Source organism: Gracilinanus agilis, chromosome 4 (assembly GCF_016433145.1).
Source record: "Gracilinanus agilis isolate LMUSP501 chromosome 4, AgileGrace, whole genome shotgun sequence".
In the NCBI taxonomy this organism is placed as follows: domain Eukaryota; kingdom Metazoa; phylum Chordata; class Mammalia; order Didelphimorphia; family Didelphidae; genus Gracilinanus; species Gracilinanus agilis.
The window spans coordinates 167,347,725-167,375,678 of NC_058133.1; the positions used below are offsets into that span (position 1 = coordinate 167,347,725).

At 39.4% G+C, this 27,954-nt stretch overlaps 1 protein-coding gene across 3 annotated transcripts; it reads right to left on the reverse strand.

Moving 5' to 3' along the window:
- DAP3 (death associated protein 3) lies at positions 1–27,642 on the reverse strand. 3 transcript variants are annotated; one of them, XM_044675725.1, is made up of 13 exons: positions 27,598–27,642; positions 19,228–19,350; positions 16,674–16,775; positions 14,523–14,631; positions 14,318–14,410; positions 13,083–13,213; positions 12,504–12,584; positions 12,259–12,417; positions 11,263–11,322; positions 10,519–10,608; positions 10,123–10,240; positions 5,281–5,398; positions 1–435 (listed from the first exon to the last, which is right to left on the reverse strand). In XM_044675725.1, the coding sequence occupies exons 1-12, from the start codon at positions 27,640–27,642 to the stop codon at positions 5,313–5,315; spliced, it is 1,197 nt and encodes a 398-aa protein (XP_044531660.1). In that variant the 3' UTR covers positions 1–435; positions 5,281–5,312. The 3 variants fall into 3 exon arrangements, with proteins under 3 accessions (XP_044531660.1, XP_044531657.1, XP_044531661.1); XM_044675722.1 differs by lacking the exon at positions 1–435 and having other exon boundaries at positions 5,202–5,398; XM_044675726.1 differs by lacking the exons at positions 1–435; positions 16,674–16,775 and having other exon boundaries at positions 5,202–5,398.
- Between the last annotated feature and the right edge of the window lie 312 nt (positions 27,643–27,954).

A 27,954-nucleotide genomic window follows, 5' to 3' on the forward strand; every position in this document is an offset into this window, starting at 1 on the left:
ACCTTTTATTGAAACAAAAAAGTCTTACTGATGTAATTTCTGGACTCTGCCTTCCCCCATTTTGGATTTTCCTTTAATGAAAGACGAAAAAAAGCTCAGTTACAACACCAGACACAGTGACCAAGATAATTTGCACAACATTCTGATCAATAAAAGAGATACATGATATTTCATGATCAGTCAAGCTTATCAGCTTACAGACAGGCTCCATTCTCTTCTCCTTCCCCCACTCTTCTATTAAAGGAAAAAGTCTTCCGAGCTCTAATGCTGCGGTAGCTCTTTCATTCTCCAGGACTCTTGGAGCTCAGTGAGATTATCTGCCAGTTGAAGAACTCCAATTGAATTCATTTGAGTCGGGTGCCATGGCCTCAGGAAGAGCAGGTTTCTTCCACTCTTCCTTGTGTGGGGATTACCTCCCAATACAGCAGTTTGGTTCTAGTTGGGGGGAGACAGAAAATATGATTCGCTGCATTGTAAACCCCATAAGAGCCGCCCCCGTTCCTTCTCTCCTCCTGGCCTCCGGCTGGAAGGTTGGAGCCATGGGAAGAACCTTCAGTGCTCAATTCCGAAGGCACAGCTGGAGGCACCAAGCGGGGGTGTGTGTGTGTGTGTGTGTGTGTGTGTGTGTGTGTGTGTGTGTGTGNGTGTGTGTGTGTGTGTGTGTGTGTGTGTGTGTGTGTGTGTGTGTGTGTGTGTGTGTGTGCTACAGAAGTGGTGGGTGGGCTCCCTATTCCCACTCTCTTGTTTAAGGGGGCCTCAAGGCCCTGCTCTCTGGGCTCAGGACAGGCGGTCCAATGCGGGACCATGCGGGCCAGGGATGCAGGATGTTGGAGTTTGGTGGTCCCAGAAGCGATGACAGCTGACTGATGGACCTGCGGGCCTGTCTGCAGAGGTGGAGCCTGAGCCCTATTCACCCAGGTGCCTCTGGTCTGAATGGCCTGCCCCTTTCAGGCTCAGTAGTCCCGGGGATGTAGTTAAAATTCCTTTGCCTTTTTGAAGTTTCTTGTGCAACATCGAAGGCCTTTCAGGTTATTCTCAATTGACTGAAACTTGTTTTCACCTAGTTCATTTATGTGAAGAAAGTCTGAATTATGAAACTAAAATACTTTGTATCCAATACAATAAGCATTTATTGAATGCCTATTGTGCTTCAGCCACCATGCTTGGGATTACAAAATTCATAACACCATCTGCACCCTCAGAATACTTATATTCTGGGAGAGGAAGGAGAAAAGAAATACAGTATGTACTTGATAATTTGAGGTAGGCGAGAGCACCCCGATGGGGATCAGAAATTTTGGGAAAAGGCTTCCTTCTTGGAGGAGGCAGCAGCCAAAGTGGGCCTTAAATGAAGCTATGGATTCTAAAAGTTAGAGGGACATAAAGAGCCTTACAAAAAGCTAGAGGTTAGTTTGACAGACAGCAAATATCCCAACTTGTCAGGGAAGAGGACTAATTCGAGATCAGCTGGAAAAGTAGCCTGGAGAGCAATTGTGAAAGGCTTTAAATTCTCAACTGTTTGTATTTTATTGTAGAGGTGATAAAGGAACTGAAGTTCTTGAGCAGGGCAGTAACAGAAAAACTATTTTGGCATTTCTTCGGAAGATGGATTGGGTAGGAGAGGAAATGGGAAACTGGCATTTGTAGTCTGGGGAAGATGTGATCAGAGCTTGAATGAGGGCAATGACCACGAGCAGAAAAGATATACACATAGTGTGAGGGCAAAACAGATGTTGTTACTGATTGGATCAAGAGGGTGATGATGATGCCTTCCCTTAGCAACGTTTCTTACAGGGGGCTGAGAGTTAAGTTACGTTGTACTGAGATGTTCAACAAGCAGCTGGAGATGTGTAGGAGGGGATCTTGAGAGGTTCTGGGCTGGATTTACAACCTGGGAGTCAGTTGTCCAAATATGATAGTGAAACAATTGAGGCTGATGAGATAACCAAGAGACAGATGAGCATAGAGCATGTAGACCCCAGGACAGGGTTTAAGGGGCAACCATAATTAGAATTGTTTCATTCAATTATCTATATGCAAATAGCTCCTGAATGCCTATCCCCAGATTCATTCTGATACTTCCCAGTGCTTGTTTTCTGACTTTCTAAAAATGAACTTGTCAAAACCTGCCCATTCTCATTTTTTTGTGTTTGTTGATGAACCCATGTCACATATTTGAAAATTCATAAATATCTTTTCTCATTCCTGTCCTCTGAGATCCTTAGTTGCAGAATCCTGTATTTCTATCTCTGAAATGCCTCATCTTAACCATCTCAATGAGGCAAGAGTATAGTCACAAGACAACACCGAAAAGGAAACAATTCATTAGGTTTTCCTGCCAGGTTCGTGCCTTTCTTCCTAGGCAAATCACACCAGGGAGAGGTTCCCAAAACTTGATGAAGTCATAGCACAACATATGCACATATCTGTTTCCCACCCCAAGGAAAAAATGGAAGCAGAATTACCTGCATTCCTTGCTCCCAGAGTTTTTTGCATATGCCTATACACTTGGTGTCAGCATATGTTTGATGAAAAACAAAAACCCCATATAGAAGAGCTAAGGGAAGAATGGAAAAGAATTTAAACACTGTTCTCTAGAAAGGGTGCTAAGTGCTGGCTATATAAATGCAAAAAGCCAGCCAAATCCATTTCCACAAGTAACTTACTTTTTTTTTGAGGGCCTCCTTGATTTTATTTTGGAACAAAAAAAGGTTCTATGTGAAACCTTGAATTCCTTTCACACCACTTGCTTTAAAAATAATAAACATAAAAAACAATAATAAACATGTGATAAATACATGTTTCTTTTGAAACTGTCCCACCTTACTTGGGCTTCCTTCAAAACTCCCTTCTGTGCATTTAAAAAACATTATATGGCCCTCTTTCTTTTGGCATCACCATTTCTAACCCTTCTCATTAACCCCGCTCCCCCAAACCCCGTTGTAATAATTAAACATAGCCAAATGGAGATGGTTCTACAAGATGGCTACTTCCAAAAATAAGTCTTTGCACTTTGTGTCTGTGATCTCTAAAGAGATGGGTAACATGCTTTATCATGGCTCCTTTGGAGAAACGGTCCTTGCATTGATAAGATGGTTTCTAAGTCTTTCAAAGATGCTTTTCTTTACAATATTGTCTTTGATAACCCAGAGTTCTTTGAAATCACCTTTTGATACAATAATATTCCATTCCATCCACCCACTTCATTTTGTTCAGCTATTCCCTGATTATCTAAGACTTTTCTACTAGCAGTAGTGCAATGATATAGGACAATTCTGAGGGACTTATGAGAAAGAATGCTATCTCCACCCAGAGAAAGAACTGTGGGAGTAGAAACAGAAGAAAAACATATGATTGATCACATGGTTTGATGGAGATATGACTGGGGATGCTGACTTTGAATGATCACTCTATGGCAAATATTGATAATATGGAAATAGGTTTTGATCAATGATACATGTAAAACCCAGTGGAATTGCTTGTTGGCTCTAGGAGGGGAGAGGGAAAGAATGTGAATCACGTAGCCATGGAAAAATATTCTAAATTAATTAAAAAAAACAACTCTGTAGGTGAAGGGAAAGGCAGGCCTTGAACCAAACTAGAGCAGTGATGACAAAACTATTAGATACTGAGTGCCCAAACTGCATCCCTCATTCAGCATGTGAGCCCCTAGCAGCTAGGGCCTAGCCTTACCCCAGAGAGGGGAGGGAGGAAACACTTTCATTGGGCTGCTGGGCAGAGGGGTGGGTGATGGCAGAAATGTCCTCAGGTACATGTGGAAAGGGGGAGGGGAGCATGTGCCACAGGTTCACCAGAAGAGCTCTACAGCTTTCCCTTTAGCCACAATCAGGTTTCTTGTGGAACCAGTGTGATGGACAGATAAAACAATTAGGAGGCTGCTTATAGTATGCCAGAAACTGGCTAGAGAAGAAAGAGTCCCTGCCCTTAAGGCTGGGGATGGGGAGTCCTGGGCTGGGCCAGGTTTAAAGTGAGTTACAGCTAGGGTGGGGCTTCCTCAAATAGATTCCAAGGAGGAATTTGCAAACTAAAGAGAGGGTTGTGCTTTTGGAAGGGACCTGTCAGTCAGTCATCTTTGCCAAGGCTCTATTCAGCAATGGAGAGCCCACAGCTCCTTATTAAAATGGGAGATTCTGGAGGGTAGACTGCCTTTATTTGCCTCCCCAGCACTTGGCAGAGAGATAACACTTCAAACTTTTCATTTATCCCATGGCCTTTCACATAACCTGGTGAGGCAGGCATAGGGTTGCTGAGCCATACTTTCTAGGTGAGAAAACTTGCCCAAGTCAGAATGTGATTGGTTGGGGGAGGTCATAGAATTATGGATATAAAAGCAGAAGGGATCTCCTGATCATTTGGTCTGACCTCCTCACTTTACAGATATGGAGATGGAGGCCCAGTTTAAATGAGTTTAAATGAGCTGCTCAAGATCATTGAAGCAGGAAGTAGGGTTTGAAGGAAGGACCTTTGATTCCTCATTCAGCACAGATTCTATGCCCCTAGTCAAGAGGGTGATGGGTGAGAGATGCTTTGGTGCCTCAGGAAGAAGGTCTTTTTTGTTCACCCTGAACTTCTTCCAAGTATGAAATCATTACATGTCTAAATCTTTGTTTACTTTTTCAGCCCATTTGTGGTCAAGAGGAAGAACAGCTGCTTACTGCCTTTTTAGATTTTTTTTCCTTTATGTATTAACCATTTAAAGCAGATATTGTAAAAAATTCAAGTCCTATAATCCAAATTAGAGAAAGTAGAAGCAGAAGGTAAATAAGAAAATAGTTGTGAGTTTACATAGGGGGTGTGCTGAAAAAGGAGGGGATGTCATTTCTACTTTTGGAATGGAACTGTAAACAGAAAACATGGCAATCTAGGAATTCTGTGGAACTGAGGGCCAATACACAGACTCAGTATGAAAACGTAAGCTTAGCCTGTTTGTGTCTTATGAGAAATCCAATGACATTCTTCTTTTAAGAAAAGCATTTTATCTTTTTTTCCCCTTTTTTGTTTTTAAAGGGAAGAATCATAGGATCCTGCTACTGATACCCACATTCAATGTTCACATACTGACACAATTGACGACGATGAGACAAAGGATGGCCTCTTCAGTGCTGCAGTCACTTCAGTAGGAAGTCTGGCCACCTGTGGGATGACCCTTCCCTGAGCTCAGGAGGCCTGTTTGGACTCCAAGCCCTGGGATCTGTCCAGGGAAAGGAACTTGGTGCCTCTGGAGGAAGACTTTCCCTTCTGGTTCAGACCAACACATACCAAGTACTGGGCCTGGTGGAGACAGGCATGATTTAGAGATAAGCACAGAGCCGTTCTAGTTGCCAGGGATTTGAGTTACTAAGGAAAAGCAGCTCCTTTTTTCCTTCTTCTGTGTGAGCTAAAAGGAGACAGGCACAAGGTGAATAGCAGGTAATATCTGCCCTTTGCACTATTCATCTACCACCTACTAGCTGTCATTTTCCTGAACCTCATATTACTTAATCATTAGCCAACTAAGAACAAATTATCCCCCAGAGCTACACCATAGTCTACTCACTCCCACTGGAACTCTGGCTACTCTCCTTTAGCTATGTATGAGCTCTAGAATTCCTATTCTATAGTAAGCAAGCCTTCTATAGTCTGGACCTCTTTCTCATACTCTCCCCATCTCAGACATGGATTTCCCTAGAAGACCCATTTATTTACATCCTGACACATGGGTTCTGGAGGGGGAGCTAGAACACTGTTTTCTCTCTATAGCTATTTTCAGTGGGTCAGTCAAGCTTTTATGAACAATAGCTGTGTCAGGCACTGTGCTGAGTCCAGAAAGAGGTAAAAGACAGTCACTGCCTCAAGGAGCTTACAATCTAATAGGGAAGACATTATGCAAACAAACACATACAAAGCAGGCAAGAGATAGGATAAATAGGAAATAATTAACAAAAGGAAGACACTGGGATTGGGCAAACTTCCTGTAGGAGGTGGGATTTTCCTTGGGCCCTAAAGGGAAATCAGGGAGGTCAGTCAAAGCTTTATCACCGGAGCAAAGAGTACACTTAGAGGAATAAAGATATAAGAAGACTGGAAAGAGAGGAGAGGCTTTTGGCTTTGAATGCCAACAAGAACATTTTGTATTTTTTCCTAGAGGCAATAGGAAGCCATCTGAGTTAGAACAGGGGAGTGACATGATCACACCAACACTTTAGTGGCTGAATGTAGGGTAGATTGGAGGGCAGAGAGACTTGAGGCAGGTAGACCCACCAGTAGGTTATCGTAGTAATCCAGGCACAAGGCAATGAGAGCCAGAGAACTGCTGGTCAACTTCTTCTCCTTTGCTATCTACTAAATAAAATTTTTCTATCCCATTCAAATGATGGTGGTTACTGTACACTGGCCCTGAGGTCAATCTCTCTCCTTTCTCATGGAGTTCAGCACCAAGACTCATTGCTTTCTCCCCAATTCCTTACTTTCCTTAAATTAAAACCTTAAATCCCATAAGATGTTCATTTCAGCCATATTCAGGACTATGGCCACATCCTAGTATTCATCATTACCAACAGGTGTTCTACTTCCTTAATCTGGCCTTAACCTATCTATTATTTCTCCTTTTCTTGTGTCTCACAACTTCTAAATTTATTCCCTGCTCTCACTCTAACCTCTAATCCCTCCATTCCTGTACATCCTCAGGGCATTACCCTTGTTCTGCACTTTCCTCTCTTCCTCATTTCAATTCTATAATTATATCTCCACACTGTCATCAACTCTAGAATGCTCTGCCCTCACTTTTTTGATGGCCATTTCTTGATGAAACCCATCCTTGGATGACTAACACCCCTGCACTCCACTCCTACGCTTATGATGCTGGAACAAGTTGCATAACTCTGCTAACTAGGTACATACACCATTATGTTATTATACTGGGCCTCCCCATTGCAGCAAGGCAATCTTTTTATTCTTCTCTGCTTGATTCCCATTTCGTTTCCCGTAGAAACTATTCCAAATCTCTTCTCAACCCTCCCATATGCTCTCTACCCTTACTCTTTCAGCTGAGGGCCTTCTTTACTCAGAAAATTGAGGCTATTCCCTGAGCTTCCTCTTCATTTTCTGAAGTGGTGGCCTTTTTCCTGGTCAAGACCAACTTCTCTCCATGTGGCCCTTGACCTCATCCTGGTCCTTCCTCTCTTCTCCAGTAAAATGCCCCCTCAAATACCCTCTTTTGAATGGTCCATTTTTCCTTCTCTCCAGGTTCCTCCCTATGACTTTAAATGTTCCCAAGTGAATCCAACTTTAAAAACCTTCACTGGAGGGACAGGTAGGTGGCATAATGGATAGAGCACTAGGTTAGAGTTAGCTTAAGACTCACCTTCCTGAATTCAAATTGGCCTCAGACACACATTAGCTGTGTGAGCCTGTGCAAGTCACTTTACCTGTTTGTCTCATAATACTATCCCCCATCCCCCCACCCAATCCTTACTGGACCCTCCCATCTCCTCAAGCTATGGTCCTTTCTTAAAACTTCGAGAAAAAGTTATATTCCTGTACTTCCTTATCTATTACTTACTTCTCAATCCTTTGCAATTTGGCTTCTGACCTTCTCTCTCCATATTTAACAGTGATCTTCTAATTACTGAATCTTATGGTTTTTCTCTTTGTTCTTATCCATCTTGACTTCTCTGATGCCTTTCTATTCTTTCTTTCTTTTTAAAAAAATCTTCCCTTCTGTCTCATAATTGATTCTAAAGCAGAAGAGCAGAAAGGGCTAGGCAATCAGGGTTAAGTGACTTGTGCAAGGTCACCCAGCCAAGAAGTGTCTGAAGCCATATTTGAACCCAGAACTCCTGACTCCAGGCTTGGAGCTCTATTCACTGTGCTACCTAGCTGTTCTGCTATTTTGCATCACCAACTGCCTCTTGTTCATTTCAAATTGAATGCCTTGGAGACATTTCATGCCTAACACACAAAACAGAAATGAACATAAGTCTCCCCCCAAGACCTACTCTTCTTCTGTATTCCCAGGTTCATCAGCTAGGTCAGCTTTGGTGAAGATGTGTTGAGTTGGGCATTTGGGGAAGCTGCTCAGTTCCCTCTCTTCCCAGAGCCCAAGGACATTTTTTTCATGCTCCAACCTTTAATCAAGCAGCCCAAAGTGAGCAATTTCTCCCTCCACTCTCAGGGACCACACAGATAGCTTGAATTTGCCTTCTGGGCACTAGAATTTCAACAAGGAGATCTAGGAGCTCTCCTCATTCCTAATATGCAATCTCTTCCCAAAAGCTGCCATTCATACCTACCTCCACATTTTTTACAACCCTTTACCTTACACACCCTCCCTCCCTTACCTGTAATTCCTACTTTCTTTATAGAGAATTCTAACCTGAAGGGCAGAATATATTCACACTTTTTGATTTTTCTTGGTTTTCTCTAAGTCTTATTTAGAGGGGCAAGGGTAAAAGTGAAAAAGTGAACTGATGACATTTACTTGATAACAGATCACTGATTGTATGCAGCAGTCAGGGTTGATGAGAGTGGCTAAGCTATCCTTAAAAAAAAATAAAAAAACCAAAACCAACCAAACCAAAAACAACACTGAAAAAAGAGCTGTTATGATAATGATTGTGAGAGGAATTAACCATTGGTCTGTAAAACTTGTACTTTTGCTGGAAAAGCTATTTGTATTTGTTATGCTTTACTTAAATTTCTTTTCACTTACTTAAAAAAAAAGTTTTATGATTCTTTTTAAAAAGTCACTTTCCATCATTGTCTCCCACTCCATCCTTCCCCCATTCTCTCTTGAAACAAATATAGTCAAGCAAAACAAATCAGCACACCGGACATATATGAAAACAAAAAGCCTCATTCCCCACAGCTGGTCTCCCTCTTGTTCCCTGGCTTATTCCATTTCTCCCTCTTTCTTTCTAGCTATACCTAAACATTTATTGTTTGATTTCTGCTAAGATGGAGAAGGTACACACATATTTTTCAGACATTTCTTATCTGACCTCTGATCTCTTCATTAACCAAAAAGGCTCTTTTCAGTGTTGCTGATTTCTTAATTGCCAAATCCTCTGAGTTATTTCAATCCTTACATACTTCTAGATCTCCCTGGAATATCTGGCATTACTGATCATCTTCTCTTCTTGCATACTTCTCTTTTGTTTTCAGGATGCCCTCCTATCTGACTGTTTCTTCTCACTCTCCTTTGCTGATTCACATCCCTGTCCCAACAGCTCACTGTGGGTATACTACAAGGCTCTGGCCTTAGATTCGATTCTCTTCTCTTGCTTGGTGACAGATGACAGGTACTTCTCTATACTCATTCTGAGCCCCCTGAGCTCCGGTCTTGCATCCTCAGTTGCCTACTGGCCATTTCTAACTGGATGATTTCTGAGCACCTCAAGTTCAACACGTGTAAAACATGACTGATTCATGCATGTCACCCAGGAGACACACTGGTCTACTTGTTGTTCCCTGTATAAAATCGCACTCCTCCTTTCCAGATATCAGTGTCTTACATGCCTAGAGGGTTTGATTCTTGGATTTCCAGTTCCCTTATAAGACCAGGTCCACTGCTACTAGGTTCAACTTTTCCTGGATTCAGTCCTATCTCCTATTACTTTGTTTATGCTTTATTTTCAAGACTGTGGCCATGTTTCCTGTGACAAAATGTCATCAAGTGGGATAATGTATGTATAGTGCTTTACAAACCTTAAAGTGCTATAGAAATAGTAGCTATTAGCCATGGCTGTTATTAATGCAGACTTCTTAAGGGCACATATCTCCCCTAGCTGGAACTAAGTAGATTTTTAGTTAATGAATGCTGTTTGATTGATTCTCTACTCTTTCAGGTCCCCAAATTGTAGCAGTGGTCTAAGCATCCTAGAAATAGTGCCCCATGGCCAGGCTGCTGGATTGAGACTTTCCAATCTATGGCTCCTTTTTTCATCACCTAATTAGCCAGGTAAAAACATTAGACTAAGAATACAAGGGGCATGGGGAGGAGAAGATGGGGGAAAAACTAAGACAATGCTAGGGAAAAGCAGCTAATGATAAGAGGCCAATGGTCTGCCTCAGTATGTTAAATCTGTAGGCCAAGGCACTGTAAAGCAGGACCACTGAGCTTACCTTTCTTGTGCTGAAGCCATCTGTTTTCCAGATAATACTGGAAACAACTTTCAAACTCTTTTGTGGTATAATTGTGAACTTGGATAGGAATAAAGGGGTCTAGGTCATCAAAACCTTCCTGGAAATAAAAACAAAACAAAACAAAATGATGTTAGTTATATGATACTCCACCAACGAGAAAATGAATATTTATTTCTAGGGACCAACTCTTGTTGAGATGTAAACAAAATTTGATTAAAATAAAGGGGAACTAGGGTCTGAGACAGAATGAATGAGTAAAGAGGCAACTCAACTGGAACACAGGATCACAGGCTTTAGAGTAGGAAGGGAACTCTGCAGATCACTTTATGAGAGATGAAGCTTTTTACCCAAAATGAAGGAGTAGCTTTTATTTACCTTTCCTAGCAAGTCTTGGGGCAGATAGGCAGCCCTTGGTTTGAAGAGAGAGCCAGTCTGGCTCAGACTCACCACAATGGCACCTCCGTGCTGAAATAAAGAAGGAAAGAGATCAACTGTTTTGCTCTAAGGAAAAAATATATCTTAGTTACCAGTTAATGCCCCTGACTCCCCATAATGCCTTGTAGTGACATACTCTGGAACAATCCCTGGGATGGGCAGTGGTTCAAGGTTCTAGTTCTACTGAGTTACTGTGGTATCTTGTACAGATTACAGGGAGAGTGGGACAGGAAGTGAGAATAAAGACAGCTATCTCAGCAATGTTAACGCAATAGTCGAGCAACTCAGTGCAGTTTAATAGGACAGAAAAAAAGAATACAGAGGCTTGGATTTTAATTTAGAGTTTGCTACTGTCTTGGCATAGTTGAACAGGATCAGGTCTGAGATATCATAGGATAGTAGTCATCAACAATCAAAACAAACACTTTATTTCAGAAATGAAAAAACCGAGTAGCTCAGGGTCACAGAGCTAAGGATGATACAAGATTTGAGCTCCACTCTAACTATCCAATAAGTCGCCTCTATGCCTCTATTATGAGAAGTTCCTGATCATAATAGTACAACCAGAAGATTGTTATGAACTGGGGCTATGGATTATCTGAAACAGTTTTTTTTTTTAACAAGTGGTAAGCTAGCTGCTTGGGATGGATTAGTTACCATCCTCTTCTAACCCTCAGCACTCACCCAATCATTTGTCACCATTTTCTTCATATTATGTACAAGTGTTAGCTCCTCTGGGGCAATCTGTAGATCAAGCAACAAGACAGACCATCTATTTTACTTGTTATGGATATGACTTAGAATAATACAATTGTTAACAGAAATAAGATTACCCTTTCCATTCCTCCCCAAGGAAGTTTTTCTAAGAAACTAGCTTATAGTGCTTGTGCTGAACTTGAAAAAGAATCTCGGGCATTTCTGAGCTCCACTAGACTTTTGGAAGGACTCTGAGGAAATGCAAGAATGGGACTTGTCCACTGATGCCAACAACCAGAAATGGCATTCAAATTTTCTAGACTAATTCTTAGTCTGAGGTCTATGAATTTGGATGGGAAAAATGAACTCTTCCTTCAATATAATTGGTTTTCTTTGTAATCCTATATGTTTATATGAATCTGAGAAAGGGGTCCATTAAGGTTTCAGATTGCCCAATGGGGTTCATGATACAAAAAAGGTTAAGCTCTGCTCTGGACTTAAATTACTTAAAATAGCCATACCTTTTCTATTACTCCTAGGAGGTGTATTGATAAGAGACAGAATCTCCTCCCTCTAAATACTACCAAGCATAGTACCTGGCTGTAATAAATGCTTGTAGAGCTGCAGTAAATGCTAAATGAATTAATTTAAACTTCATAGCTTTGATGATTCTTTTCTCAACTTATAAATAAAACACAGCCTTTGGCTTTGCATCTTTTCTAAAACATTTTTCCTGATTTCATTTTTCACGGCAAAGGTCCCTTTCTTTGACTAGTCTATTTCTTGTAGTGACTTTGGGGCTCATTCACCATGTCCAGAGATATATAGGGTCTTCCAACTTCATTACTGGCCCTGAATGATCATTCAGAGATTACTGGGGCAGAAAGCTACATCAAAAGATCATCAAGACCTTGTCCCTGCCACTAGGATTAGAAGAGTGTGAGAATTTTGAGTTGGAAGAACTGAGAAACAAGATTTTTCTACCAGGCTTTTGTCTTCCTTTTTCAGTGTGGTCTTCCCCCAGAGAGCATTGACTCCATCCACTGCCACCAGAAGGCGGAAGGAGCCCAAAGAACTTTGTCTCTTTAGCTCTTTCATCACAATCCCGACAGCATCACTGGCATTTTTCACTCGAGTTAGGCCCTGTCAGAGAATACAGAGCTGGAGTCATCAGGGTTTTCTTTTGTCATGAGAAAGAGTAAGAATGAAACCGAATGACCTTTGTTCACCTGCTCAACTACTTCTCCAAGAGGTCTGCCCTCCTCTATGCTTTCCCGTTTGTTCCAGATGTACTTCTGTTGGATCTTGATCTGAAACAGAAATAAGTCATTCAGGCTAAGAGTGAGCTTGAGTGCAGTGGAATATGGGCTAGATCTTCTTCTCCGGCTTTTCTTGCCACTGTGACTAAAGGAAATTTACTTTATCCAACTCTAGACAGCTTCTTGTCTATAATATGGGCATAAATAATAGTTCTGGAATAGTAGATAGAGAGCTATGCCAGGAGTCAGGAGGACCTGGGTTCAAGACTGGCCTCAGACATTTCCTAGCTGTGTGACTCTGGATAAATCACTTAACCCCAACTGCCTAGCCCTTACCATTCTTCTGTTTTAGAATTAATACTAATACTGATACTAAGGTAAGAGTCTTAAAAAAAATATAAACCCACTCTTAACAAAAAGAATTTAAATCAAGTCATTATTCTCTTTGTAGATTTCCCATAGAAGGTCATAGGGAAGTTTATACATCAAGTAAAAAAAATATATTAAAAAAAATTCTTCTATACTAAATTTCTAGGGAGTCTTGGTGACCTGATTCAGGAACCGCTCATTTGAGGTTTTGAAATTCTTTAGCCAAGTTGAGGCTTGTAGAGGTTGATCATAACGTTCTTTGTTATAGGCTGAATGAAGAAGGTCCTGGCAATTTTTCATCCAACGGTGAGCTATGAGAAAGAAAGTAAATAAGAATCTGACCAAAATGAGTTAGTGACCCATTGCAAACAACATATTCTGCTGCTTTCATTTTTGTGAAACTACTTTAGTCTCTGATTCATCAACAGTGACAAATCTTTCCCATTAGGACTTAACTTCTTTGGTTCACTAACACCAAGCCACTTGAGAGATGAGATGATCCCTGTTTTTTTTTTGGAGCTTACTATCAAAGCCAGATTATGTGGATGAGACTACATTGAATGAGGTCCCAAAATAAATGTAGATAAAGGGAGCATCATGGAGTTTAAAGAATCTTGGATTCTGAGGAAGAGGATCTGGGCTCAAAGTTACTTATTAGTGCTGGTCCTTGGGCAAGTCATTTAAATTCCATTTTCTCATTTGTAATGAGATGACTGAGCAAGATAATAGCTACCCTTCTGGCTCTATGTTCTAGGTCCAGTAAGTCTAAAAAGGTGGTCTGCATTTGATGAGGGAGTGATCAAGTCATGTTGTTCACCCTGGCAGAAACATGGCCCTTGCTTACCACTATGGGAAGGCTCAAAGGATGCTCAAAACCTCCTATCAAGGAACAAGGTCAGTGGCAGCTTACAGGCTGGTATTCACCTTCTCAGGCACTTAGTACCAGAAGAGGGAATGCTACATTGAGAAGAATCTGGGGTTTGAAGGACTCTAAGAGAGTGTTTAGCATCACATTTCCTTCACTTTGCTGCCTGTTTGGCTCTCTGATCACGGAGAACTAATGACCAAAGAGCTCAGACTACTCTATACCCTGGAGAAGAAGCCTTTTTAAAAAAAAAAAAAAATTTAAATCCTTACCTTCTGCCTTGGAGCCATATGGCTCCAAGGCAGAAGAATGGTAAGGGTAGGCAATGGGGGTCAAGTGACTAGCCCAGGGCCACACAGCTGGGAAGTGTCTGAGGCCAGATTTGAACCTAGGACCTCCTTTCTCATGGCCTGGCTCTCAATCCACTGAGCTACCCAGCTGCCCCCAGAAGAAGCCGTTTCCTAGTGTTCTTTAGTGCCCTGTCGGCAGATTAAAAGCAAAGAGTGATAGAAGAACTGAGAGCAAGACAGAGAAGAAATGTAACACTTACCATCTGGAATGTGCATTGTCAACCAGTCCTGTTTTGCACAGAAATGAACTACATGGCAAAGAGTAAGAGTTTTTCCTGTGCCCTTTTCTCCATCTGAAGAACCCTCTGTCAAAGAAAATACTACACACAAGCTTCCTTCCAGTAAACACAAGCAACCTCCTACTTTCCTGGTCCCACAGTTCAGGGGAAACAGTCAGAAGGATACAAAGGACATATCGGACAGCAGGGTTAGCAAAGTTTGTGTTTTTCAAATAGTTCAGGAGCTCTAGGCCTGGCTTCCGCACCATTAAGCAGGCTTCATTGAAGGTCTTCACCTGATGAAGAGTGGAAGAAACAAAGAATTTCATACTTGCTCTTAGCAGATACGATGTACCAATTAAGGTAATTTAAGGAACCAAAACTCAGAGCTACAATTTTATCAGTATAGTTTAAGCTAAGTCTGTATTATATTTTAAAATCGATCTGGAACATAGAGGAGAATGAATTGAAAAGCAAAACACCTCATAGCTAGTCCTTGAGTATTCTTATGGGAAAGGGGAGTGAAAAGGGAGAAACAGGAACAAAACAAGGATTGTATTGATAACTGAAGTCTATAAACAATCCAGACAGATCATTTTGACAAGCATTTACCACCTCTCTGTCCCAAACTATTCTCAGCACCTCTCAAAAGTAAATGTAAACCAACTGAATTACTTATTATCTGGAGGCTATCTCTGTGACCAGTGGCTTTCACCTGAGAGACAACAAACCTGGGCTGAGAGCTATGTTTGTGGCCAACAGAATTTTCCCTGCAAAGCCACCAAGTCAATTATAAAATTGGACTTGTGCTGTTAACCTTACTGAAACTCTTTTATCCAAAATTGAAATAATAGGCTAAGTTATATAAAACTTTATGCTTTTAAGAAGGAGAAACTGCAGCTTACTTATTTAAGATAGTCAAATTGGTTTTTATTATAGTTTAGGTCATAATAAAATTATGTAACCTAAATTCTTGTAATTGGCCAATAAACCAAAGCATTTCTACATTGAGAGTAGACCCTGATGAAATTGGTTTTAGAGAAAGAAAGGACTGCTGAGAGAAGCTTTGACTAAAAACTTATTCTCCAAATAACATCCAATATCTGACAAATATAGATTCATATTTGGGCAAAATTAGTAACATTTCTATGCCCTTGTGTAACATTTGCCTGCAAGTATCTTCAAACATTTTGTAATGCTGAAGAGCTTTGTTATGATTCCCTCTGGTCTGACATACCGAGGAGCTGTAGATTTGAAGGACAAGGATGTCCAGGACCTAGAATTAATTCTTTCATTGCATCTTTCTGATTTTTAGAATGATATATCATGTAAGAATACCAATTTGTAGCTTCTAACTTGTTTGGTATTTCATCAATAAATTAAGAGTTCTTATTTCACTAGGAACCAGTGAAGGGGGCTAGTCATCTCCCCAAATACTTACAAATTATTCAAGACAATATCTAGGGACCTAAGATGAATTCTCTCTTGGATGAGTTAATAGTCCAAATAAAAATAATGGCAACAAACATTTTATAACACTTTAAGTTTTATAAAGAACACTATACAAATTTCCACTTTTGGTCCTTAAAACAACCCCATTTAACTATGCTCATTTTATAAACATGGAAACAGGTTTGAAGGACTGTGTCTTGAGATTTGATCACAGCTAATTCTGACTCCAAGTCCATCGTTCTTTTCACTCTGATATGCTGTCTCAGAAAAGTTAACTTATAATAAATTATAAAAATGGACAGGAAAAACACAATGTAGCTAATTTGAACATAATTTATATTTGGCTCTGGAATGTATTATTTATTTTCCCATTATTCTTTCGTCTTTCCACAGTACACAGAAGCTAGCAGGTGTCTAGATGCCTACAGAGAAGTCCTCTGGAGAAGTGGGGAAGGCCTATTGTGCTAAGGTGGGAAAATACACATTTCTGAGAGTTCAAGCAGACATAGATGATAAAGATTTTTTGCTTCAGGTAATACACAAAATGGCAAAAGTATAAAGTTATCATGATGTGGGAATAGCACCAGATTTAAAGTTGAAATCTGGGTTCAGGTCCCAGCTCTAATACTTTGTAACTATGGGGTGCAGGAAAGATAGTTGACTTTTGTGAGTATTAGTTTCCTCACCTGTATATCCATTATTTATCTTAGACACTTGGTATGGAGCAAAGTTTGTGAACTATCAAGCACAATATGAATGAATTATTATGGTCTCTTTCCTCAGGTTCAAGTCTTGTCTTGGGCTCTTTTCCCCCTTCCCCTCCATCCTTTTGGTTCCCCTAATTCCATTTCCATCTCTTCCTATCCTAATCTACTGCCTTAAGCACCTGCATTCCAAAACGAGGGGGAAGTCCATGTGGCAAAATAGTCTTCAGTTCCTCCAGGGGAATGTTGTAATGCTGACACAGGTGCTGCTCCCCATGCTTGGCCTGAGGAGGCAAAATATGAACATTCAGAATTGGGGGTTGATGGAAAAATGGGCTATGTTTAATCAACAGATAAGTCCTCTGGAAAAGTGGAGAAGGCCTGTTGTATTTAGGTGGGAAAACACAAGTTTCTGAGAATTAGAGCAGACATCTTGGACTTCATGACTAAGATATTATAAAATGCTGGCAGCTGGGGCCAAATACAGTATATTAGCAAGTGGTAGTCTGAATGATGAAGCTAGTTGCTCAGCAACACAAACCTAATACATGGGGTACCAGAGACAATTCTTGCCATCTGGATTCTTCTGTGTTGAGATGAGTGCAGAGATGCTCTAGAATCATGTGACAAGATCATCTGCATGCTGCTGTTTCCATAGAAACCTCAGAGGAATCAGCAGAGAAAGGGACTCCAATTACTGAGGAAACTGAAAGGCACCTTAAAAGACTTTTGTTCATTTTACTTCATTTCATATTTGTAAGAAAACCTGGAAGCATGAAAAGCATGGATTCTATAAAAGCCTTATTTTGGGGGAGGGAGATACATTTTTTTTCTTTATTATGTTCTTTATTAACTTCATTGAAAAGATATTTTTGGTAGAATGGGGAAGGAAAGAAGAAATGCTGTTGAATGCCAAGGTTTTCACATTTAAGCAGAGACCACACAGCTCATTTTATTTATGAGTAATAAAAGGCAAGGAAGAAAGAAGAGATCAGTGCTTATCCTTAACTAGAAATGTAGCACTCAGGACCACCACAGCTTTAGCTTTTATTATTATTTTTTAAAATCCTTACCTTCCGTTTTAGAATTTGATACTAGTATTGGTTCCAAGGCAGAAGAATGGCAACGACTAGGCAACTGAGGTTGAGTGACTTGCCCAGGGTCCCACAGCTAGTAAATATCTGAGGTGAGATTCGAACCCATATCCTATCCAATGAACCATCTAGCTGCTCCCTACAGCAATAGGTTTATCAAATTTCCCTGAACAATTTTGGGTCCCACATTGATTCAAGCTGAGTCAAGTTCCAAAGAGTTCTGTCTTGGCAACATTATAGAAGAGAGGATGGCCTGAGGATGAGGAAACCTTGATTTTTGTCCCTTGTTGTCCATGTGATTCTAGGTAAGTCACTTAACTTTCTGCCTAGCCCTTGCCCTTCTGACTTTAAGAGTTATTAACAGGACAGAAGGAAAGGGTTAAAAAAAAAAAAAGCAGAGGATATGAGTTAAAATTTTACCTCTGTAATCATTACTTGTGAGACTTTGGACAAATTACTTTAACTCTCCAAGACTTAGTTTCTTCATTTAGAAAATGAAGTGACTAGGTGGTTCCCAAACTTTTTTGGCCTACTGCCCCTCTTTCCAGAAAAAATATTACTTAGCTCCCTGGAAATTAATTTTTTAAAAATTTTAATAGCAATTAATAGGAAAGATAAATGCACCTGTGGCCATCACCGCCTCCCTGGATTGCTGCAACACCCACCAGAGGGCAGTAGCGCCCTCTTTGGGAATCACTGGTAGACTAAAGAGTTTATTTCCCCCCATTTACATGTAAAAACAAATTTTAAGTATTCATAAAAAAAAAAACAACTGAATTTCAAATTTCTTTCCTTCCTTCTCTTTCTCTCCCCCTCTGCCAGACAGAGCACAATCGAGATATAGATTTTTACATGTGCAATCATGCAAAACATTTTTCCTTATTAGTCATTTTGTGGAAGAGATCTCAAAGCGGAAAAAAAAAGAAGAAAGTGAAATATGGTATGTTTTGGTCTGTATTCAGACTGTATTAGTTCTTTCTCTGAGGAGAGCTGGCATTTTTCATCATGAATCTCTGAGACTGTCTTGGATCCCTGTATTCCTGAGAATTAGGGCATTCACAGTTGCTCATCAAAAAATATTGCTGTTACTGTGTACTATGTTCTTCTGATTCTTCTCACTTCACTTTTTATCAGTTTATGTAGGTCCTTCTAGGTTTTTCTGAAATCAGTATCTATTACAATCATATTACATAACTTGTTCAGCAATTCTCCAAATGATGGATATCCCTTCAATTTCCAATTCTTTACTACCACAAAAAGAGTTGTAATAAATATTTTTGTACAAATAGGCCCTTTTCCCCTTTATAAAAAGTCTCTTGGTCAGGGGCAGCTAGGTATCTCAGTGGGTTGAGAGGCAGGTCTAGAGGTGGGAGGTCCTAGGTTCAAATCTGACTTCAGACACTTCCCAGCTGTGTGACCCTGGGCAAGTTACTTAACCCCCATTGCCTACCCTTACCACTCTTCTGCCTTGGAACCAATACATAGTATTAATTCCAAGATGGAAGGTAAGAGTTCCAAAAAAAAAATAATAATCTCTTGGGGTATAGTAGTATACCATTAGTAGTCATAATTAAACTGTTAATTCTTCTAAAAGCCACATTATGTACATTAAAACTAAAACAGAAACATAGAGGTAACTTACTGGGTCATTCTCTTGTGTTCGAGAAATGGCTCTGGATTTCTCATCTGGAACCTGGGCATCCAGACTGACAGCAATGCTTTGTGATGCCCTGGTGCTCACAGGCAGAAAGCATCCTGGGTCCAGCTGTAAAGGAAATCAACCAGTTGTGACAATCTGGCCACTAAAGGGTTTTTTATGTCTGCAATGAGGCTGGGGTCAAGTGCTGGGTTGCCAAAATATCACCACAGTAAGAATTATGTTTGAAGTGAATGAAAAAAGACCCCTCCCCTCCTTCTTATTTGTAAGTTTTCCTGAATTACTCTCACTTTGATTCATTCCAATATATGTGCTGCCATTTCAGGCTTGAGTCTTGTACCTAAATAAGTGATCCCATTAAGAATTACTTAGGAGCACAGTATTGCCATTAAGGCCTCATTGCTGGGAATATCCCATAATGCTCCTGCCTACAGTGATGAATAGAGGCTACAACTATGCTATTTGGAACTATCTAGTAATCCATAATCACCTTAATTACTAGGGGATTAGTGGAATGTTCCCCACTATTTGATATTTATAATTACACTCCCTGAATTGACTTTCCTGCTGGCTGTGCTCTAGCATAAAGAATCTTTCATTAAAACCATGCAATAAAAAGAGTACCTGAAGCACCAAGGCTAAGTGAATACAAACCACTCTGCAGTAAACTCACTCTAAAACATGCTGAACACCTTAATGGAAAAGACAGAAGGTGAGAAGATTTCAGGAAGCAAATTTTAAGGAAAATATCTAAAGGAGAACTTTTTACTTGAACTTGAAGATAATAGTTACACTGAAGCAAAACACTGCTTGGGAGTGATAGTGGATAGAATCTGACAATCAAAGACACATAAGCTGATGCCCGTGAGTTAAAGGCAGCCTTTTCCAATGCTTTGTATCTTTTCAATCCCTCTGTGCCCTAAACAAAGGAAGCAGAATCTATCTGTTTATACTAGGTTATGTGACTTTATTTACCCAAGTGGTATTGAACCTGAAAATGAAAAGCAAGGGCCTAAAATGAAGTGGAAAATTCTAAGTTTTATCTTAATTTTTATAAACTCTAAAAACCAAAGCCAGTAACACTAACTTGGTTTGGGGTTTTAGGGCAGAATGTAAATTCAAGCTTAGTCTCTGCATAGCTTTGGGTAATCAATTCATTTAAACTCCAGGGAAGGAGGAAGTTAAGACACACATAAACTTCTCTCTTTTTTTTTTTTGGTCTGGGTCTATAATTTCATCAGTGTGTATATTTTTATCAATGAAATACGTTTTCTCAGTATATATAATATATGGAAGGAACACCTTTCAGATAAAAACTGCTGTATTAGTGCAGATCAGCACCTCTTTTGCAACCTATAATCTAGAAATCCACCTGGGTAACATAGCTAGTATGTGTCAGAAGTAGAACTTGAACCCAGCTCTTCTAGCTCTTCCTATTCTAAGGCAAGCTGTTTATTTCTGATTCCGTCTATGCTGCCTCTCATTTGTAATTATCCCCTCAACCTTCTCCTTAGTGTGTCTGGGTCCCCAGTGCTCCTGAATACAGTATATCTTTTATCACTATTGTTATCACCTAAAAGAACAGGGCATTTGGAAGACAAATGAGAAAATTCTCATTTCTCATTTGAGATAAAAAAAATCTTTTGCTTTCTCTTTTAAGAACCTGCATATTTATGCTATAGAAAGGGCTATATTAAGTGTGATGGGGAGCTACAAAAGATGTCCTTGGTCTCCAGAAGCTTATAGTCTAGAACACCCTGCCAACTTTAACATGGATCACAGATTGAGAGTTGGGGGAAGCACTAAAAGAGGGACAAGGGACAACTGTTTTCCTAATTTTAAAAAAATTGGAGAGAATCGATATCACAAACCATAGGCAAGTGGTCTTGATTTCAATATTTAGCAAAATTCTGTAGTGTATGACTATTACTACAATTATATTTTGGTTATATAATAGAGGGATAGTTAGTGAAAAATGAACAAAGGGAAGATATAGAAAAATATAGAAGATATAGATAAAAATATAAAAGATATAGGAAAATATAGAATATACTATGTGCCAGGCATAATGCTAACCACTTTGAATTATTATCTCATTTGATTCTCATAACAACCCTGGGATATAGGTACTGTTATTGTCCCCATCTTGTAGTTGAATAAATGGAAGCAAATAGAAATGACTGTCTGAGGCCAGATTTGAATTCAAGTCTTTCTGACTCCAGATACAATGCTATGTCCACTGCACCCCCAACTACCCCCAACATGATAACAGTTAAGCTGACTGGGAAATGGGGGACCAGATGGATCCATATGGTTGTCATTAATGATTTAGATGATAGTCTCCAGGGGCTTGCTTCAGGAATTTCTGCTTGGCTTTGTGCTATTTATTTAACATTTTAATTAATGATAGAGAGAAATGTATATAAGAGACATAAATTACCTGGGAGGAGTTTGGGATACATGGGTGACAGAGATGAATATGCCTATCTCAAATTTTTTTCTGGAAGAAGGGTGTCTATGCCATAGCCTCCTACTCCATGAACCCACAACTCAGGCGAATCTAATCAGTAGGATAGCTTGGTAACCTTATGGATTAAATAAGATTTTATGAGCTGACACATTATTTCTATGGACAAACTGTTTTTCAAGTTTCAAATAGCCAAACCTTAGTAACATAACCTGTTTTATAAGCTGGAGCCTGGCCTATACTGCAATTTACTACCACCCAAACATATTTATTCCAAGATTCATGAGGACAGGTTAGTTTCTTTTGAATATCAGCAAAGCATTTGAGTGTGACAGAAACAGATACCTAACTTTGTAGAAAAATTAAGAAAAATAAAAATAACAAAAAGTAACATTATTCTTTGTTTACATAAGTATAAAACCCCTAGAATCAGTAATCTTGGGAACTAAACTCGTATCTACTCATCTCTGAAAACCATCAGATTTGTCTTTAGATTTTAAGCTTGCTGAGGCTCATTTCTTCTGTAGCTATTCAAAGCATTTTGCAATGGGTACTGTGCATATATTGGATGCTGTAATGCAGGATTGCTGCAAGAATCTCTTGCATTTGCAAAACCACCAGAAGCAATCCTGGCAGTTAGGGAAACAGAATACTGACCCAGACAGTCCCTGGTCTCACGGCCAAAACCGTTGGAGCTGGCACTATAAATATCCCTGGAGAACCAACTGTGGGGTTCTGATTTCCTTGACTTGACCCAGTCATCCTGCTATCCTCTGTGTGTCCCCCTTGGGCTCTGGGAGGAGGGAACTTGGTTGGAGGAGAATGTGGGAAATTAGTTTACTTAGGCAGGCAGGAACACCCCTAAACCAAGCCATTACCCTCATTTGTTAACCTGCTAGACCACCCTAAATCAGGGCAGTGAAATTTATCCCTGGCTGAGGGGCTGGTTCCCTCAGCCTAACCCTATCTTCTGAGACCCTCTGCCAGCACTGGTCTTTACCCTTAGCAACAGTTTTCCCAGACCGTATCCCTCTTCCCTCAGCTTACCCTTGCTTTTAATAAACTCCTTGGCCTTATTCAAAGAGCTTCAGTTGATTCATTTATACCATCAACTAGGGCCAAGGCTGAAGAGGGAAAGATAGCTATCCCTTGTTTCCTGAGGGGCTAAACCAGGCATATATCTTGCTCAGGAAGTGAACAAAGTTGGCTTTCAATTTTTCATCAGGAGGGAGGGGCATCTCACTCATTTACCTCAAGGAACTTAGAGACAACAGGGAGACTGACTGAAACAACTCAGCCCAGGCTCACACAACCCTGGCTGACCCAAATCAACTATACTGCAGTTATAGTCTCTCTGCCTAGAAGTCTCAGTTGGTACCACCCAGGCCCCTCTAATATAAGCCACCTTAGTCCTATTTATTTCTTGATTACAATGCTAAAATAAAATGTGGTTGACAAGAAATCATGGAGCAACTATATTTATTTTACTTCACTGGTTATTGAAGCAACAACATTATTTCTCAAAATTGGCCTAATGGAAAAAAAAACTAACAGTAGTAGAAATACTGAGTGATATAGGAAAAAGAGAACTTGGGCTGGAAAAAGCACTAACTTAAATTAAGTTTCTTTAAATGGCAACATGGTATTTGAAAAAAATCAGAGAGATTCTGAAAGGCCACAGGGTGGTGCTATTTCTACAGTAATCTCATGGCTTCATTGGTCATGCTCTTCTTCAGCAAATCAAAGGCTAGGAAATAGTTTTTTTACTTCTTACAGGTCTGTATGTGAAATATGGCATCACTCAGTTAGTTACATGTTTCCAAGGGAAGCAACCAGCTGTACCTCTGCCTTTGCTCTATTTCAGAACACAGATGCTGAACAGCATTCGTGAGTCAATTAAACAGAGGTCACCCTGAACCAAGTAATAAAAACCAACATCCTTTCACTGACATGTTATGGCCAGGGGCCTCTCAGAACCCAGTGTGTGATTTTACTCTAAATGCCAAATGCTTTTTGCTTTAATTTTGTAGGGCTAAACAGGCTTTTTGCATGAAAAAAAGAATGGTTTATAGGATCTTCTTTAAAAAAATCCCAGTAGTATACTCGAGAGACTAGGCAAACAGGTTCAATAACTTGTCTCCTTTCCTCATGCAGCTTTATTCCTATGGGATGTTCAGGGAAGACTAGTGCCTTTTGTCTAAGGGCTTGCTAAGCCCTTTTTAGGGCTGCTTGTCCATCTGCCACCCAGCTGTCTGTCACCTGTGGCTCCAAAAAGCTGGAGCATGCTAAGTGGCCACATCCCAGAAAACAATGCTGACAGATGGGCCAAATCAGGATGAGGGTAACTAACAGGCAGGCCTCAAACCCTCCAGTGAGTTAGAGGAGTGTCTACCCCGAGCATGTGAAGACCTCCCTCTGGAGGAAGGAGCCAATGGGAATAGTTTGTTTCAATGATTACAAAGGTAGCTGAAACAGACACTGTGTTGTGCTTAGAGCTTGGTTTGACACTGAAGAAGCCAAGGCTATCCACTGCATCTTAAGCCTGCACAGGTCATTAATGGACTTCAATGACTCTCTAGAAGAGAGTGAGGCTGACAACTTTGTGTAGCTCTGCCTACTTACTCAATTTATGCTCAAGTCAAAAGATATCACCAGATGTCATTCTGGTCCTCTTTTGAGTACAAAGGACAACAACCAACCATTCCTATTCTTCTAGTTGTACTCAAGAGGGACCTAAATACTCATGGTTATTTTTCTGATAGGCATTTAGGCAGGGTCCTAAGGAGATGGTTATTAAATTCTCCTGGGGGAAGGGCAGACAATTATAAAGATGGCTAGACCAAACCTTGCCATTAGGGCAGTACTACACTGTTAAGGTCAGAACCTGTTTTTTCTCAAATATCACTTCTCTACTCAAATGACTTTTGAAGTTCCTGTAGATTGAACTAGACAGAAATGGAATTCAGATTTCTTCTTGAGGATAAATTTACCACTGGAATCACCAAACAACTTGCTGTTCTCTAAAAAAAATGAAAAATGTCATTGACTGTCATGTTACCATAGTCATTTCTAAACATAACTGTCTCCCTCCCCCAAATCAGGAAAGAAGAAAAAACAAAAAGTTTTTCAGTAAAACCAACCAACCCATAAACTGATAATATTTTGACATGTCAAATTCATATAAGCCTTTATCTCTGCAATGATGACAGGGAAGTTGGTTTTACTAAATCTACTCTGAGGCCAAGGTTGGTCATTATAATAATACAGCATTGAGTTTCATTTTATTCTTTCATTTACTTCATGTAATTAGTGCATATATTGCTTTCATGATACTGCTTACTTCATTCAAGCCTTTCTACCTTTCTCTGTATTCTTCATATTCATTATTTTTCATATGTATCCCACAACACTGAACAGTACCACAATTTTTTTAGGCTTCTTTCTCAATTGATGGGCTTTAAAAATGCTACTTTTAACATTTTGGCATATGGAATCTTTCTTCTTATATCTGACCTCCTTGGTCACACACCCAAAAAAATCACAATTTCAAATGCTTGCCTTCCTACAGCCTTGTCAACATTGATGATTTTTATCTCTTGTCATCTTGCTGATTTTGAGATGAAGCTTCAGGACTGTTTGAGTTTTTAGTTTCTTACTATTTGTGATTAGGCATTATCTTCGATATGATTAACAGATTGTAATTTTAATTTTGAGAACTATTCGCCTTGTATATTTGTTTTCTTTCCTGATAAATGCTTTGGAGGTCAGACCATTAAGTGGAGATATTTGGTGCAAAGAGTTTTCCCTTATCAATAATTTCCCTAATAATAGCCACTTAATTTTATTTATACAAGAGCATTTCAATTTGATTTGATAGAAATAATCTAATTTTCATTTTGTGATTGCCTCTGTTCTTGTTTGGTTAAGAATTCTCTTTCTAGGATGTAGGAGGGGCACACTAATGCACTGTTTGGTAAGAGTTATGAATTCATCCAATCAATCTTGAAAGCAATTTAGAATTACACCCACTCCAAAAAGTACCTGAAATGTCTATACACTTTGGGGCAGAGATGTTTTTCCCAGGCACATAGCCCAAGGTGGGCAATGAAAAAATAAAATGATAAAAAGAAGCAAAGAATTAGAAACAAAGTAGATATCCATCAATTGGGGAACTGCTAAATAAATTGTACATGAATGTAATGGAAAATTACTGTGCCGTAAGAAAGGAAGTATATGGTAATTGTGGAAAAATGGGAAGACTACTTCAACAATATATATAGAAAAAATAACAAAAAAATGTGAAATCAAATGCTGTGACATTTTAATGATCAAGTTTAGCCTCAAATGAGAGATAGAAGGTGTCTTCCTTTTTTTGCAGAAGGAGAAGACACTATATATAGGCAAGGAGCCTGACAGTATTGTCAGATTTTGTGAATTTGTTGGCTAGACTTGTTTATTTGTTTTTTTATTTTCTTTGTTTAATCATTTGTTATATGAGAAGGAGAAGAAATGATAGGATTGGAGGTTCTATAAAAATAAAAACAGGCTTTGCAAACAAAAATGGAGGTTTTATAAAAATAATGTATTCACTAGCCAGTCTTGTGAAAAATAGCTACTGTGATTTTCTTTTAATTTTTTAAAGATGTGATCTTCTGTATTCAAATTGTATACCCATTTCAAGCTTATTATGGCATATGGGATCAAGGTTGATTTAAATTCAAATTTGGCAAACTGCCTTCTCTTTTCCCCAGCAATTCTTGCCAAATAATTCCCCAAGTAATTTCCATTTGTGGGTTTATCCAACATTGGGTTATTGCTTTCTGTTGTTTTTTTTTTAATCTTTTTTTTTTTTAAATTTTTTTTTTAAACCCTTGTACTTCAGTGTATTGTCTCATAGGTGGAAGATTGGTAAGGGTGGGCAATGGGGGTCAAGTGACTTGCCCAGGGTCACACAGCTGGGAAAGGCCAGGTTTGAACCTAGGACCTCCTGTCTCTAGGCCTGACTCTCACTCCACTGAGCTACCCAGCTGCCCCCTTTAATCTTTTTTTTGAATGTTTATTACTATTCATTTTTAACATGGTTACATGATTCATACTCCTACTTTCCCCTTCATCCCCCGCTCTCCCCCAACCCATGGCTGACGCACATTTCTACTGGTTTTAACGTGTGTCATTGATCAAGACCTATTTCCAAATTGTTGATAGTTTCCTGTTGTTTTTTAATTTTTGTTTATTTAGTCTGTTCCTGCTGATCTACTTTTCTCTTTTTTAACCAGCACCAAATAGTTTTGATGGTTACTGTGTTGTAGTATATAAGACCTGAAAATGTTATTCCTTTTTCATTCCTACTGTTTTATTATTTCCTTTGAAATTGAGACCTTATTGTTCCTGCAAATGAATCTGATATTATTTTGCCTAGCTTTATAAAGTACCCCATGGTAGTCTGATTAGCATAATGTTAAATTGATAAATGAATTTATGGATTCTGTAAATCATGTCATTTTTATAAGGGCTCAGCCCAGCCATGAGCAATGGATATCAAGTTATTTAAGCTATTCTTTAGTTCTTTAAAGAGTATTTGTAATTGTATTTCTGTTACATCTGGTTTGTCTTGATTGACTCTTAGATGTGTTTACATTTCATAGTTATTGTGAACTAAATTTCCTTTTATTTTCTCCTGGGTTTCATTATTGCTATATGGAAATGATGATTTTTTTGTGGATTTAACTTCGTCTCCTGCTACTTTACTGAAGCTACTTATTATATCAATTTCTAAGTAAATCACATTACTTAATTAAACAAAAACACATGTTATTTTGGATGCCAAACAAAAATTGCACTGAAGTAGAAACTCAGCAAAAGAGTCATAAATCTGAAGAAAAACTCACCTTATGGCTCTTGGAGATCAGCCTTATTGCCTTTCTCAGCATCATTCCTGAAAGAAAAAAAAAAAGTAAACTTTCATTGGAACCAACTGCCATTTTCCTCTACAAAAAATGGGATTTCTCTTGGTGCAGACTTGGTAAATCCATAAGAACAAGTGGATGGTGACATCAAGATGAAAAACTAATCTGGTTTAGAAGTAGATATTCTTAGATTCCCAGGGTTAGAAGTCATTTAGCCCAGTGATCTAAAATACTTTCTAAACACCCATAACAATGGAGAATTTATTACTTACATAGCAGGCCATTCTGATTCTGCAATCTGCCTCCCCATAATTGCTACTTATTATTTGTCCAAGTTTT

Excerpts from the sequence above, each read along its gene's own strand:
- DAP3 (XM_044675725.1), bottom strand. The coding sequence starts at position 27,642 with ATGATGCTGAGAAAGGCAATAAGGCTGATCTCCAAGAGCCATAAG. Across the intron at positions 19,351-27,597 it reads TGATCTCCAAGAGCCATAAG|CTGGACCCAGGATGCTTTCT; the intron begins GTGAGTTTTTCT and ends TTTCCTTTACAG. Across the intron at positions 13,214-14,317 it reads GACAATGCACATTCCAGATG|CTCACCGTTGGATGAAAAAT; the intron begins GTAAGTGTTACA and ends TCTTTCTCATAG.